We start from the raw sequence: 16,217 nt of genomic DNA, 5'->3' as shown, positions 1-16,217 counted from the left end.
TCCCGCTTGCAGGAATGCCTTCTGTGCTAGAGAGAGGGAAAAGAACTTCTCATTTTTCTTTTCAACCAAACTACATCCTTTTCCCAGCCAGGGATGCCGAGCTGCAGGGAATGGAAAGAGGAACAGATCCAACTTTCAGCCCCAGATCCGACCGCTCCTGGACTCCTACCGGGATTAGTGCCGGCACACGATCGCTCCCACCAAGGGATGCGAGTGCAGCATCTCACAGGCACACCACCTGCTGCAAAACGGATGGCCGCCGAGCAAAAGCCAGCGCGTTCTGTGTGCCCATGAGGGCGTTCGAAAACCCCGCCAGCTCATGAGAGCCGGGCGAGCAGTTTCTGCAGCAACGCTCTGCGGCGGGGGTTTGGCCGAGCCAGAAACGGCGGGTGACAGTGCCACCAGAAGCCCGCTGTCACCCTGCAAAGGGTTATTGGGGCAGCACCTCCGCACGCCCCCCCGGTAGGAGCAGCCCCAGGAGCAGGTCCCGAGGCGCTGGCTTTGCTTCTCCTCCCGGCGAGAGGCAGGGCTGGGATGCACAGAGGGGATCGGCACAGGGTGCGGGATTACAGAGGATGCGCAGGGAGTGATGTTAAAGGACAAGGGCCCAAAAGTCCGTGGTTACAACTGAACCGTGGGAGCTGCAGACATGAATCGTGGTCCTGCTGGGGCAGCAGCAGGCACACCCAGGGGGTAAATGGTTGGGAACGGGCCGCTTCATTACACCGCTCTTTTCAGAGCATCTCAATTACTCGACATTCTTAATCTTTAAAAAACAGAGAAGCTGCATTCTAGTCTTGTTCACACCAGGACACGTCAAAAATATAGGTGTTATTGCACACAAATGCTAAAAAAATTGTGCTTGTGGAATTAAGTTAGAATTGTTCCCAAAAGCAAGACCTCTCGGCTCCTACATGGGAAGACACGAAGAGCGAGTTACAGCGAAGCATCTGGTAAGTTCAGGCTCACTTGCACACACGGGTGGGCACACTGACAAGCAACTTTTCACCTGCTGCCCGATGGGGTGGGTTGGCCCAGAGCATCCCTTCGCTCTGGCACCCCGTGCCACCCCTCGCGCCTGCCCCCCTTGGTGTCCCTGCAGCAGTGCCTGCCCCGGGGGCTGGAGGTGGGCTCCCCCTCCTCCTTCACATCACCCTTCTTGGAGCAAGAGCTCCCAAGTGGCTAAAAAGCAGTCAGTCAGCCCATCGCCCAGCTCTTTCTGCCTTTCACTGCAAGTTATTGGCGAGAGCATTAACGCGCTGGAGGGCAGAGGCACCACTCAGCGGGGTTAGGGACACCCCAAACCAGAGTCCCCCCCATTAGTAACAGCGGGGGCTGACAAGTCAGGTTTCAGTCCAGTGCCTTGCCGATGGTGGGACACCCGAGACTCTTTGGCAAGAAACATCATGAGCCAGGACACATTATCTCAGCACTGCTGCTTCTACCAGCTGATCTGATAATCTCATTAAAAACATGGCTTGACTATTTCTCCCTTCCATAAACCCAGGGCAGTTCAGACCAACGCAACAGGCCCCCTCATCCTCTATTAACGAACTCCCGTAGCCGCTCTCCCACTTCCAGACCAGCACCAGAATCACACTACTCCATGCCGTGGAGTCCACGTCCAACACGGTCGTACTCAAGCGTTTGACTTTTACTGACGCCGAAGAGAAACGACTCGGCAACGAGGCACGTATAGCAGCAGGAACAGAGTGCCTGGTGCAGGAGCTCCACTGCCCCGTTGAACATCAGGGCTGTAAAGCAACTTGAGGATGTTTTTAGAAGCAGCAGGTCGATTTGTCTGGATCACGTGTCCTCCAGGTGGTCTCCATGAAGAAAACAGGGATGGTCTTTGCAAGGAGTAACGAATCCACACCTTGCATTAGCTGAATACTTGTTAATAAGAAAGAGGGTGTTGAGAACCCATTCCCGCACTGCTGCTTCTCAGGATACAGGAGAAACCCATGCTTTCACCAAGGTAACAACAGGAATCTTTGCTTTGTCAACATTGATCTCATTATTTTGCAGGTTTCACCCAAAATATAACTCTACAGTCTTTCTGGTTCCCTTTCCCTTCTGCCCAGCACGCACAACTGTCACAGTTGCATCAAGCCAGTGGAGACGTGCAGCAAAACAATCCTGCAAACCATGCTCCGAGGGGGATGCAGCGAGGTGTGCACCAGCAGCGGGGGGACCACAGCCGGCAGCAGGGGCGAGCAGCACCCAGGCGACACCCACGGCCCCGGCCGGGCAGAGCCCACACACCCGCCGGTGCCTCACAGCTCAGACCGGCGTCATGTGAACGCTGAGCAAACTCACGCGTTTTGCCCTTTGACAGGCCACCACTGGCTTCCACTTACTTCAGCAATCTCCGGTTGAGGTGAACTGCTGCACAAGAAGAGAAAGAGGACTCCCCGGCTCAGATGCGCTGCCGGCAGACAGACTGAAGGATGCAGGCACACGGACATACACTTCTTGGCCAAGCGAGGCAGAGGTGTAAAACAACCTCCTCGGGCACAAATCCCCCCCGGCCCCTCTGCCCGTTCCTCAGCTGTGTGTCAGCACGGTCCTCATGCCTCTGACCCCACGATGCTGCCCGGCTCGGGGCTGTACGTGTCTCACACTTTAACACAAGGCACAGAAGGAGCTGGCCCGTAGGCAGGTCAGGAGCAACACAAGAACGGAGTAGGGGAAAAATCAACACGAAAAGCCCAGGGTAGAAACAGCAATCGCTGGTCTTAGATTCTCACTTACGAGCAGCATGATTGTGGATCGTACAATAAAAGCCACACGTGGGGCTTATCAGAGTCACTCCAGCCCAAACCCTGAAAAATTAATAGGTTATAATGGTACACTTCTGCCTTACAAAATTTCATTACCTGTAAACAGAGATAACTGATTTAAACCACAGCATGCGAACTGATGGGACACCACCCTACTCTGAGAAGCTGATTTAAGTCTTATTTCTCAAACTTTATTATTATTATTACAGGTAATTATACACACCAGGTAGGAATGCCACGAGGCTATCAGAAGGATGGATTCAACCTGCAGATCACGCACTGTTTGCTGGGCAAACAACCTGAAACCTGGCAGGGAGAGGCAGGACCGTGCCTCCCCGGGCGGGAGCAGAGGGCACTGAACAGAGCAGCCGATGGGAGCGTTGCCTTCCCGAGGGAATGCGATTCGTTAATAAAAAGCCCTTTTCCCCCACTGCTCTGCAGTGACAGGGAGGATTTTAACAAGCGAGAAGCAAAGGCTGCCCTGGCCTTCTCAGGTTTGGATTTTTTTGGCTGTCAGTAAATTAAATTATGGGCCCTGATTTCAGGAGCTCCCATTCAGTGCCCAATACAGCAAACATCTCCCATGGTGATATTTTTTGGTTTTTCAACCGCAGCTATAAATAAGCTATGTGTTTTAGGGGTTCGTTCTTTCAGCGAGCGTTTGGCCAGGTTGACTGTCCCCAGTGAAGCTGCCAGGTGCTGGATGAAGGCGCCTTACATGAACCCTTTCACCCTAAATGCCAGAACTATTTTTGTTAAATCCTCCCTTTTTGCCCATGCCCTTAACACCTGTGGCTTTCAAACCTTTCATAGGAAAAAACACCTCTATAAGATGAACTCTCCCCACTGCATCTCGCCCCGAGCAGCTCCAGCAGCAATCCCGGGTAACAGATAATTCGGAGCAGGGTCTATCTGAGGAAGCGGAGCCACCACAACATGGGCCCACGTGTCGCCCTCCCCACGCACACCCTCCTCGTGCCGCTGCAGCAGTGGCTCACGCCAATGAGTAACCCAGGCAGACCCGTGACATCTTCTCAGGTTGTGATACAGCAACTTAAAAGGCAGGAGAACAAGGTCAGCTGCTGCACTCACTGCAGGCACCAGCCCCGAGGTGCAAACTCACCCCCTGGGACCCAGCCCCGATACTCTCATCTGTGGAACAGCATCGGCCTCTGCAAATAAATATCCCGCACCTCCAGCAGGACCTAGCTTTGGCATAAGATGCTATTCAGTTTAGGGCTAGAGCAGGCCAGGTCTTGGAGAACCGAAGCGTTAAAACCCAATGAAAGTGATGGAGAGCATTAGAAGGGTCTCGTTTCACGCCAGTGGGAGACCAGAGAGGGTCATTTCCCATCACTCGTGTTCAAACATCAAAGCTCATGGGTGGCGTTAGGAATATTTCAGGAGAAGAACCACACATTAAAAACTCATTCTGTTTTTTTTTTTTTAGTACATGTAATAATTAAAAACATGGCTCTACATGCTGGATTTAATAAAATCCTCCCCTTCTGGTAGGCCTGCACAAGCCAAAACCAAGCTTAAAACGAGTGGACAGTGACCCTTCAGAAGAGGGGGTGTTGAAAGCGTTTTTGTTGTAGTTGCAGGGCAAGGGGAAGGGAAGGGACACAGGACCTGGGACTGTGTTTTGCTGGGAAGCATGATGACATCCAGGGAAGGAAGGGAACACTCTCAGCCTTCTGGCCTAAATTATCTGCTAACACAAATAATCAAATTCCAGGGACCACACTGCTCTGGCGCCACTAAAACAAGGGGGAGGCCCGGCCCCAGCGCTGCATGAGCAGGTGGCAGCCCGCGTCTGACCCGCTCAGGATATTCAAGTGCGATATACAAAATACTGATGCTCTCTAAGGAAGCCAGCATCGCTCACAGTATCGTGGGAAGTTTTTAATGGCTTGCTCAAGGCAAGGCCTCTAAAATGTTTATATTAATACTTACATGTTGGATAGCCACTCATTTGGTCTCAGCTGGAAGGCAGTCCAAACAGCTGAGAAACATCTGGCCGCTAACCTTGGACAACATCTAATCTGGTAGCCCAGGGATTTAAGAGGTCTCTTTGGAGGGACAGAATTTTGGCAGATACCTTACCGAGATCTCTGTTCTGCTACAGTTGTTTCTCAAGTCCTGCTCACCGCACCGGGATGACACATACAGCCGGTGTACATCCCGATCCCGTTTACACAGCATCTGAGTCCCAGTGATTACAAAAAGCTGTAATTAAAAATTACTCCTAATTTCCAGGAATACTCCTGAAGGTGTGTGACTGCGTGTGCTCCCCCTACCCCGAGGAGGAAGAAAGCAGCTGTTTGCCAGCTCACAAAAACACACCTCTCTCCATCACCCTGCCCCAGTCTGCATGCGCAGGATCAGTGCCGCCAGCCCTCCAGCCTTCCCTCCGCTCCATCTTCCCTCTGCCTGCACTTACTACCAACAAATAAGCACGAATCTGCCCCAGAAAGCCTCCATAAGGCAAACAAAAATCCTGTTCTCTGTAAATCTGGAGACCACTATCAGGCCAATTATGAACACGTGGTTTTAAAGCAGCTCTATAAAAAGAGCGAGCAGAAGGGAAAACGGACTCATCATTTCTGACGAAGATGGCTCAGAACTTTGCTTCCCTTTTCCTTCCAAAACTCCTGCTTGTTTTTCTTCCAAAAGAAACTTCAGCATTGGCTATCCTGAAACGTTCTTTGGTTAGTGGAGAGCTAATGAAATAATACAACATGAAAGAATAAATGTTGAGCAACGGAGAGGGGAAAGGGACTTTTAGACAGACCATTTGCCATTTGTTCTCCCCTCCTATTACGCATCAAGGTACCACGGGGCTTTCTATACATGTCAGGGCAAAGCCACCAACAACCTGGCTCGAGAGGCAGAAAATTAGGACAGGACCCACATTTCTGAAAACCCTTTGTAGGCTTTATTTAAAAGGAGATAAGGATGAAAAAGACTACAAGATGCTTGACAGATATAAAATGATGAGAATCTAGCTTATCTCCTTATCTTCCACGTCATCTTCTGCTCTTTGCTTTTTTGTTACAACAAATGTGGGAGACACTGGGGGAAAATGTAAAGGCACAAGCACCAAGGACGTAGCACCAAGAAGGGAGGACCAGGAAGAAGATGCTCAATAAAGGCTAAAAAAGTCTCTTTCCTAGCAGAGGCCGAGTGTGCTGGCTCTGGTCCAACAAAGCACTTAAGCATGCGCCTAACTTAAATTCGACTTCACTGGGGCTTTTCACACGTGCTTAACTTTTAAGCCTTCTCCAGCAATCTGCTACAGCAAGACCAGAGAAAACGAGAAGCTGAATCTTACATAACAGCAAGGTTAGCATGCTTTTGGAAAGCACCCTAGCCAAAGATTAATGCAATATGGCAATTTCCACTGACTTAGGAAAACTCTAAGCCATCAGAAAAAGCTTCTTAAATATAAAATAATATGTAAAAAAAATTAGATATTAAGAATATCACTATCAAATCCTCTTTACCTTCTTTGCGTTCAAAGTAGGTAGAGCTTGAAGGAGACACATTTACAGGTATGTGCAGAACTGGAACTCCCTTGTTTCAGTGTAAGCCGGTGCCAGCTTGAAAAAAATATTGAATTCACTGTGCTGTTTCTTGATGTAGGAAACACTGTCCTGTAGGTAAAGCACCGGCCTCAAACGCCTAATGGCCAATTCCCACAAACAGCAAGGTAAGCCACAAACAGCTCCTACAATTCTGGCAAAACACTACAAAGGCTGGTATTCGGCAAAGGAGTAAGAGCATGTCCACTGTATAGCCCTGTTGGGTTTGTTTCCCGCGTTAAAACTGGCATAACTTAACGCTCTTCCTCTGCATGGCATCTGCCTGGTAGGGCCACAGGGAGCTCCGGTGTCACGGCTCTGAAGCAGCACCAAGGTAAAACATTCAGAGCAGCCCGTCCTTCAGTCAGGCTGTTTGCCCGAGACCGATGGGCACGGCCGCGCTCCCCGGCTGCTTTTCCTACTCTGCGTCCTTGTACGGCTCTAGGGTGAACCACAGGCAGCACTGGCGTCTCATAGAGCAGCTGATGACACTTTTTGGCTTAAAAATTATTACTCTAACGATAGTGGAAGAAACTTAAATTTTAAATCCAAAGCACTGCAAGAAGTTGTAAGAGTACAGAAAAGGCATATTTAAATATATACTCCCTACATACACACACAGAGCTTAATTACAACAAAGTAAGAAGCAAACAACAATTAGTCTTTATTAACAATTAAAACCTCACTGCAGTGCCGGTTTTTCGCCTAGCAAGTTAATGCCTGTACAGTGAGAAAGTCATGATAAACAGGCTTTTAAAATTGAAATTGATTCAGGATAAATATGAAAAGTGGTTCCCACAAGAGGACTTAAAATTTAAATTGAGCAGCATTTGCACCTTACTCGGACCCAAGCCTTGTAAAGCTTGCTAGCTCCCTCTACCGTCTATCATACTACGAGCTGAGTCAAAACCTCGCTCCACACCCAGAGAAAGCACTGGCAGGTGAGGTTTTTTTATTGCAAGCGTCCAGTCCAAGGATGGCTCATATAACCTCTGCAGGAAGCAGTAAGGGGCAGCCGCATGGAGACCTCCTGCTCAAACCAGTCTCCTCCCTGAGCGCTGCTTCAGCCACCTCCAGCAGCACCTGCTCCAAGGAACAGCATTTATTTTACAGCCAACCCACTCATTTTATTTATTATCCCTTCATATCTTTCTCTTAAGTGACACTGGTTCAGGACATAAACTGAGGGTCAGTGGGTATCAACTAAACACTTTGCTTTTACACTGCCAGAGTTAGAATAAACACAGGTAAGACACGGTTTCGTTTCCCCACCTCATTTCTGAAGCACAAACAAGCAACCAGGCTGTGGGATGACTGGTCTCTTCCAGTAGGGTGTAGGTTGCATACACTGAGAAAGCTACAACATGTAGATTCAATGGTAGCTGACTCTTAGGGTGTTATTCTTCCATACCGCTCCTACTTGGTTGAGGGTGGAACAGCAATGCATTGGAGCACTGAAGTGTTCAAAGAATGCAACTCCTAGGTGAGAAAATTTACAGTGAACTCCCCCCCCCTTTTTTTTTTTTTGAAGCACCACCCAACTTCGTATGGCAAATGTTGTTAACACATGGCTCTTGCCAGCACAGCTCCCGGCGAAGCACGGCCCAGGTCAGGGTGGAGTGCTCTAACCTGTACAACTTGCAAAGCAAAACAGACAGTTCCAAGGTTTTAAAATCGTTACTTGAAGGACGAAGGTTGGGGAAGGCCCCAAACATGCACCAACCATATCCTCCTGAACAGGGCAATGGCACTCTTACAACAGCTCTGAAAAACAGAGATTATCAAGCAGCACGCTATAATTATCAAGCATTGTTCCGATTCCCATTTAACATCTTTAGATACCAAGCTATTTTAAATAAACACAGACACACGATGCTGACAAAGTATTAGTCGTATTGTCTTCAGATACCCTCCGAGCTGCCAAAGGACTGAGTAGTATTCCAGGCTTAGAAGCCAGCAGCAAGTTTCACAAAGTTTCACAAAAGGTCATTCCCTTTTTCATTCCTAACCCAGGAAGAACCTTGTTTCACCACAACGCTGAAGTGAACGCACAACGAGTACCTTCCGGCAATCCTCTGAAGTGGAGACACTTTACACTTGGAAAAGGCAAAAATTTCACAGCCCCGTTTTTATCCAGATTTGGAGAGAAGGTCAGCTTTTTACACTTCGCTATTTGAGTGGAAACAGGTGAAATTTCAGGTTGTGAAGTTCTCCTTGAACTTGACAGACAGCGTAACATGCAACTGTACGGGGATTTGATTTCCTCAGGACTACAGCACATAAAGGTCACTGCAATGACAGAGCACCTTCAGACAGCACACGTATCTAGAAATTAATTTCAGCAGTTCCTTCGCATCTTGTAACGTTACCAACTGCCAAGTCTACGGGAGTCTGAAAATAAAGATTCTCCTTGGCACAGCAGCAGCAGCTGGATAAAGACAATTGCCTTTCGCCACCAATTTACATACTGTTAGCTAAATGTGATCTGTAGGAAGATACTTCCAACAAATCAAGAATTCCATAAGGGATCAAAATTCTAAACATAAATACAATTAAAGCCTTCTAATATTAATGCACACTTTTTATTATATTAAAATCAGGCAATGGTCTGATACAATAAAAAGGCTGCTTATGGAATACTGTTATGTTAAACTTTAATTACAGAGGATGTTAAATCCTTACAACTAATATTTTCCTCAAAAGAGTTAATGGAAACATCAATTGTTCATTGACTTGATAGCTGCTGCTTTAAAATGTGTTTATTTTTACTTTTTTCTTTCTTTTTTTTCTTTTTTTTTTTTTTCTTTTTTTACACAAACACTGAATTTTTCATAAAACTTAGGACACACTAGGTTGGTTGTATGTAAGCTTGCATCCACATTTCAGCAGTTAGTGGTCCGAAACAGTAAACCAGAAAAGGCAGTGATTTGCCAGGATGCAAAGCCAATGAAGGTCCTTAATCTGCTGTATGCACCGCTTCCCCAAAATCTTCACTGAAGAGATTTCTCTTCTAAGACTTACAGATTCCTAATAAAATCTACTACATTGATTTGATTTGTCTGTAGTCGTCACATCTTTAGAAGGGCCAAACATAAGTGCAACATTTCGTTAATTAACATTCTTGGGTCAATCCAAAGCACCAAAACACAACTATTTGAGCTGGAGTGTGTGTTCGGAATCTCTATGTGCAGAGTTTCCCCATTAAAGTTTGGCAGCAGAAGATTTAGGCAATCCTGGTAAATTACTGCTCTTTTCACCACGTCAAAAGCCTATCTAATAACATCAGCTGTGGCCAGCTTGGCGGTGTGGCAGCAGTGCTGGAGGGACAGGGAAAATCCAAGTTTGTGAGCAGAATACTCATTTCCCAGGCTGGTGAAGACTAAATTTGTTGCGAAACCAAAATGATAAGCAGGAGGGAACAGGTCAAGTTATTGCCCCAATGCTTACCCCTGCCGGCCAGGGGTGAGAAGAGTCACAAAGAGGGGCAAAAAGAAAGCAGCACCCCCACTAAAAAGAGGGGAAGAGGGAAGAGATTAAAAGAACCCTGAATCCCTCACCCAAAGCCCATGTCACTGGTGAGGGGGACCAGGAAGAGAAATACAATCTATGCCTTGGCCAAAGAGAAGAAGGAAAGCTTGCCCCAGACTATCAGGGCATTTAAAAAAAAATAATAAAAAACCAAAAACGACCACAGTCACATTCAGCCTTTACTAGAGATAGCACAAAGGGAGGGATGACTGAGGTTAGCACACATCCCCATTAGTAGTCCATAAAGCCCAGTGTAGTACTGGAAGCAAAAACCTTTGTGTCTACTCTAATAAATAGCCCTGAGCTTCGACTCTATTGCAAAAGACAGAAAAAGAAAAAAAAAAAACCTAGGCCAGACACACAGCAAGGTGATTGTGGGATGTATGCTTTCACAGTTAAGTTAGATGTGCCACACTGGTCTTGACAGTAATAAATTTAAATAGACTTTTCCTGATACCAGAAGTTCAGCTATGTGGACAGTGGTTACACGACAGGATTATTTGTTATAGCACAACTTATATTTCAAATGAAAAAAAAATTAGTATCATTTACAGTATCTCAAGAAAAACTTCCTTTGAATGGGAACTTCCTTTCCAGTATTTTGAGGTCTACAAGATGCATCTAGAAAATTTACTACTGTGGAAAATGAAGACAGCTTAAATTGAATAAGGGGGGCATGTTGTTTTGTTTTGTTTTTTTTTTAATTAATTGCTGTAACATTGTCCTTCAGGTGGCTGAGGAAGTTTCATATTTTCTTTAGACATCATTAGACGCCGAAGCTCTTGCAGAACAACTTTGATACTATAAGAATTCTGCCATTTTGCTAGGACTGATATGGCTCTGGGGTCCACCTAAAATAGACAAAAATACCATTCCTGTCAGAATCGATACGTTTGATACACTTAACTCCCCCCCACACCCTCCAACTAAAAATCCTATAAGGAACCTGAGTGGGAAAAACCAAAGAAAGCAAAAGCGAGCAAATCGTTTCCTAAAAGCATAATAAATACCCGCATGATGTTTGTGAGTTGCAAAGGGCAGGAAAAGTAAATTCCATGGTTTGATTTCAGAACATACTTGGCTCGTATGCTTCCCCTTCTACCCCCCCTCTCCTTCTACTCAAAGAAAATGGCACCAGCAAGCAGTAAGTAGTTAAGCAAGTTGCAAGTATAAACAAAGCATTAATTCGAAGCTGCACATGAAAACCACGTTAAAATGAATAAAAACCAAAAACTTACCACTCCATTAGAACTATTTACTCCATTCATATTAATTTTTGTTACAAATCTTACAAATGGAGGTGCTTCTGGATACTTAGGCCCACATTCTATTTTAAGGCTGTATATTCTGTTTTCATAAATTGTCTGAGGGGAAAAGAAAGGGGGGAACAATTACATCAGGCAGTGCAGTAAGTATTTGGTTAAAACAGTGGTTACTTTAGGGACATGCAAACTACTAAACATAAGGGCAGCCACTTATATACTATGCTGGCTACCTCTGTTTTGGGTTCATTTTATAATATTCAGATTATCAAACATCACCTCTTCAGGGTAATAAATTCTACTGGTCTTTTAAGCATCGAATTTTGATGTAAGTATTGAAACTGGCATTGCTTCCCATTCACCAGCTGAAATGATTTTTTTTAATCATCATATAGCTCAGATACCTACTTTTCAACCAATCTTTATAAAGCAGCTTTGTTTTATCAGTTTACTAATCAGACACACTACCTTGAAATTGAAGCCACAGCTTTAGCTTAGGCAACTATCTAGAGACCTAGAACTGCACTTGAAAAATATTCTTTGGTCATAAACCAATGTGCCAGTTCTCAGAAAGGGGAACGCTCCAAGATTCAACACATTGCAAAGTACATGCTGATCCCAAACAGCATTATCCCTTTGTCTCCACAGCAGTAACACTCTGTTGTACTTAGCAGCTAATAGAGAGAAATCCTGGATCATGAATTTTTAACTAACCAATCAACGGGTATAGAAAAGACACAAATGTAACAAGGCTACACTGATTCTTCAATATTTAAAATTAATTAAAAGAAACAACAGTTAATGTTATTCTGCATTCTGAGAATAACTATTTTTGATGTGCTGATCTGGTGCAGCCTGGCACAGAGCTCAGGCTAAGCTGGGCAATGCAGGCAGCCGGCAGAAGTATACAACAGGAACAGGATCATCATGGGGAAGTTTAGGCAGACAAGATCTCCAGATTTAGAGCTTCTGACACAATTTCCTGCAGTCTTCAACATTGCAATGAACATCAAACTTACAAGGCAGTGACCACGAGCAAAAATCCAGGTGAATGTGTGAGCGCAGAAGCCCAGAAGCAGCCAGCAGCTCCTGCTCACCAGTGGCAGCAGAGCACCACGGCTCCACCAGGATCTTAAGAACAGTTGCCCAACATACAAAAACTTCTCAGTATAAAACTCCATGCAATCCCTTTCAAGGGCCTGTTATGCCCCTGAACATCTTAATATTTACCTTAATATTAATGAGTGTTTTGATGCAAACCACTACCAAAAACATAAGAACTGACTTCCTGATCCAGCTGCTTCGCATCTGTGCAAATGAAGTGGCTTTAAACCAGCCTGCAGCCCCCCGCAGCAGGACCAGCACCTGGCCAGGGCTGGCCGGCAGTGGTATCCCTCGGTCACTCCTCCAGCGCCTCGGCCAGACAGCCTTTCAGATGTCCAGCCAGGGTCGTGACAAACTGAATGCTGTCCCAAAGTTTTGGGGGAAAAAAATCATCTGTCAGCTCTGCTCAGACTGCCCAGGTCTCCTGACCAAGTCCCTGAGCATGCCTTGTGCACAGAGCATCTAACAGCCCAGAGGTTCGTGCAGGTTTTTAGGGTTTTTGCAAATAACCCCAGCACATTAAGACTAGTGAATGGAAAGCCTTGACCGTGCACATGTCTATAGCCAATATAAAATATATGCAGCTAAAGCTGAAGTTTTGACAGTGCCGCTGTTTTTAAATAGCTTGTATAAACAAGATGAATCACTGGCTGCGAAACCATCCGCACAAAGTCTGGGAAGAAGCATGCTTCCATGTATGGTAGCAGGGACACTCAGAGCAGCAGCACGTATCTAACTCTGCACCATGGTTCATTTTTCCCTCCGGGATGCCCAACATAAGATTCTTCCACCTGCTAGAAGTGTGACTGCTTTCTACCCAGAAGGAAACAGGATTTTAAAATTTTCTTCCAGAGCCAGTATTCCCACATCCTATTATGAAAAAAAAAAAGGTAATAATATAACTGAGTATGAACAGAGCTAAAAGCAGGACAGCCACTTAGCAAACAAGAATGACTGAAAGTCTCTCTCAATACAGCCTGTTGCTTTCAAGCAATAAGCTCAAAAGAAGTCAAGACACTTATGAATATAGATTTTTTTTTTCCAAAAGTGTCAGAAAGACAAAAGAGGCACAGCTGAATCATCTTCTGTGATAGTCCTCTAGCCTTGGTTAGCAGTATGACATGAACTACAAATCTCTATCACTGCTGACAAGTCAGCACATGCCTGTTTGCACATTTCAGTTTCTATTTAATCTTCTAAATTAGATTTCAAGGTTGCTTAAATTTTCCATAAAGTGTATGCACACAGTGAGCTTTCTTCACAGTCTCAATGCAGGCTCATTAACACTCTCCTAATGTTCTAAAACCAAATGCTGTTCTAGAAAATTATTTTGGCATATCATAAACAAACAAAATGATCACAAATGGGGAGATGTTAAACAATGGCAGACAAAAAGTAAACACTTCTGGATAAGACAGAAAATACTGCACGTGTAATGCCATTATAATATGAATTCTTGTACAACCTCATTGTATGTCAGAAAAGGCAACTGATGGAATGGAAACACATAGGGCAGTAGCATGATTAAAGGTCTGTAAAGGTTTCCATATAATAGATTGAGAACACTGGAATTATTGAGAAGCAATACTGAGGCCAGGTACAGAAGGCAATATCTACTATTGCAGGATGGAGAATCAGCTACTTGCACTTCATGGTAAGGATATTAAGGAAACAGAACAGAGATACACAGTGAAACTGCAGACAACAGACAAGTTCTGTTTTTAGAATACATGCATACAATGCACAATTAAGTCCTCAAGTTCACTACCAGAGCGGAGACCCACAGTTTAGTGGGGGGGGGGGGGGGGGGGGGAGAACGTGACAATACTACCACGAAGACCAGTAGCATTGTAAGAAGGTACTTTGGGAGAGAACATTCAGAGAAGAAATTGAATTCATTAAAATTTGAGTTTCCCGAGTTAGCTGAAACTCTACAAGAGCAAGTCAGTACTGCTGCAGTAAAAAACAACCCATAAACTCAACAAGAAACAGCAGAAAGACTAGCAGTACTGAACAAAATATCAATACTACCACGAAGACCAGTAGCATTGTAAGAAGGTACTTTGGGAGAGAACATTCAGAGAAGAAATTGAATTCATTAAAATTTGAGTTTCCCGAGTTAGCTGAAACTCTACAAGAGCAAGTCAGTACTGCTGCAGTAAAAAACAACCCATAAACTCAACAAGAAACAGCAGAAAGACTAGCAGTACTGAACAAAATATCCACATTTTACCTACATTAGCTCCGTATGTAATCTCACTAGCCGAACGATTTTAAACCTTGCTGTATTCAAGAGTACAGGATACTAGAATCCTGGAATCTCAAAAGCTATGCCTTAATGAATCTGTAAATATAAAGCAGACATGTAACAGAACTAACCAGAGAAAGGCATTAAAAATATTCCAAATTATAAGCCAAAAGACATATAGATACATGAAACCCATTATTATATGGAACTTGAACTTTCAACATAAATCACTTGCTCAAGTGTTTTTTCACTCATTTGCGTTTTGTTTGTTTTCTACTTCAGTAGTTAGATTAAGAGAAGAAAAGGGAGAGGGGAAAAAAAAACAGTACTATTTTAATATTTAAGTGGATACTTACTCTTGGAGGCCCAATAATCATTCCTGTCCATCTTGTAAGTGTCATATCTTCATCATCTTCAAGGCCCCAGCTAACTGTTCCATCCCCTACTCCTTTCTGCCCTTCTTCAAGTTCTTCCAACAGACGAAAATTACGAGGAACTTTTACTCCTGAAAACAATCAGAAAAATATTTTCAGTTGAGACATCTAGTAAAGAAATAAAGCTAGAGCGATTTCACTGATACTTTTGGTCATTCTACAGAAAACATTTTGGGTAAAAACATAAAAATATCACTATTTTTTGAATGACAATATTTCAACACTATGAAAAAGATATCCCCATATTTAGCTTGGATTTTACAAGCAAAATCAAGGTATCCACAATTAAACATGCTAGAAGGCTGACAGGCCAGTTATTAGGGCAGGCAGTAAAATGAAAGGAAATCTCTGTCCATTCAGAGATACACATGGTATTATGGAGCTCTAATTAGCACTTGTCTACATGGTTTATAGTGAAAAATTTAGAATATTCTACAAAATGACACCATGAGAGGCTTAATATCACTCAAGTCACTCGGAGCTTTTAAAATACCATTCAAAGCAAATAAAACTCTTTCATAACTTTAGTAGGTTAATCTGAAGTTAATTTAAGTGGGCTTTGTCAGCAGCAATAGCATCCTTTGTACTTAAGACCACCACCACCAAGGAATTTCAGCACTACTTAATTGCTGGCACATTTATCCTCAAAACACACAGCAAAACAGGGAAATTTTCTTATCCCCGTTACATTAATGGAAAACAATGGCACAGAGAGCTTAGGTGACATATCCAAGGTCACACCCTAAGGCCGTGGCGAAGGAGGATCCTGAACCCAGGCCACAAGGCACTTAATTACTCATTCTTCTTCAAGAATGAGTACCTCAGTCATCGCAAAACGTAAGTGCACCCTAGGCCACCGCTGCTTCTTTGTATTGGTTTTGTGTGGCAAGGTTTCGGTGGCAGGGTGGCAACAGGGGTGGCTTCTGTGAGAAGCTGCTAGAAGCTTCCCCCATGTCCGATAGAGGCAATGCCAGCCAGCTCCAAGACGGACCTGCCGCTGGCCAAGGCCAAGCCCATCAGCGACAGTGGCAGCGCCTCTGGGGTAACATATTTAAGAAAGGGGAAAAAAAACCTGCAACTGCAGCTGAAGAGAGGAGTGAGATTACGTGAGAGAAACAACTCTGCAGACTCCAAGGTCAGTGTGGTGGGAGGAGGTGCTCCAGGCACCGGAGCAGAGATTCCCCAGCAGCCCGTGGCGAAGACCATGGTGAGGCAGGCCAGCCCCCTGCAGCCCATGGAGGTCCACAGTGGAGCAGATATCCACCTGCAGCCCA

At 44.9% G+C, this 16,217-nt stretch overlaps 1 protein-coding gene across 2 annotated transcripts in view; it reads right to left on the bottom strand.

Annotated features, from left to right (window-relative positions):
- Positions 1-8,930: 8,930 nt before the first annotated feature.
- Positions 8,931-16,217, bottom strand: part of LOC103894648 (ubiquitin-conjugating enzyme E2 variant 1) — a 14,391-nt gene continuing 7,104 nt past the window's right edge. For both annotated transcript variants that reach the window (XM_009274071.2, XM_009274070.1), the window contains exons 2-4: positions 14,866-15,014; positions 11,134-11,259; positions 8,931-10,746 (exon numbers count right to left, since the gene is read on the bottom strand). In XM_009274071.2, the coding sequence (XP_009272346.1) occupies positions 10,600-10,746; positions 11,134-11,259; positions 14,866-14,910 (318 nt within the window). In that variant the 5' untranslated portion in view covers positions 14,911-15,014 and the 3' untranslated portion in view covers positions 8,931-10,599. The remainder of the gene's footprint in view (positions 10,747-11,133; positions 11,260-14,865; positions 15,015-16,217) is intronic.

This window comes from Aptenodytes forsteri, unplaced genomic scaffold, assembly GCF_000699145.1.
Source record: "Aptenodytes forsteri isolate BGI_AS27 unplaced genomic scaffold, ASM69914v1 Scaffold159, whole genome shotgun sequence".
NCBI classification, from domain to species: Eukaryota; Metazoa; Chordata; class Aves; order Sphenisciformes; family Spheniscidae; genus Aptenodytes; species Aptenodytes forsteri.
This window is presented reverse-complemented; position numbering and strand designations above follow the sequence as displayed.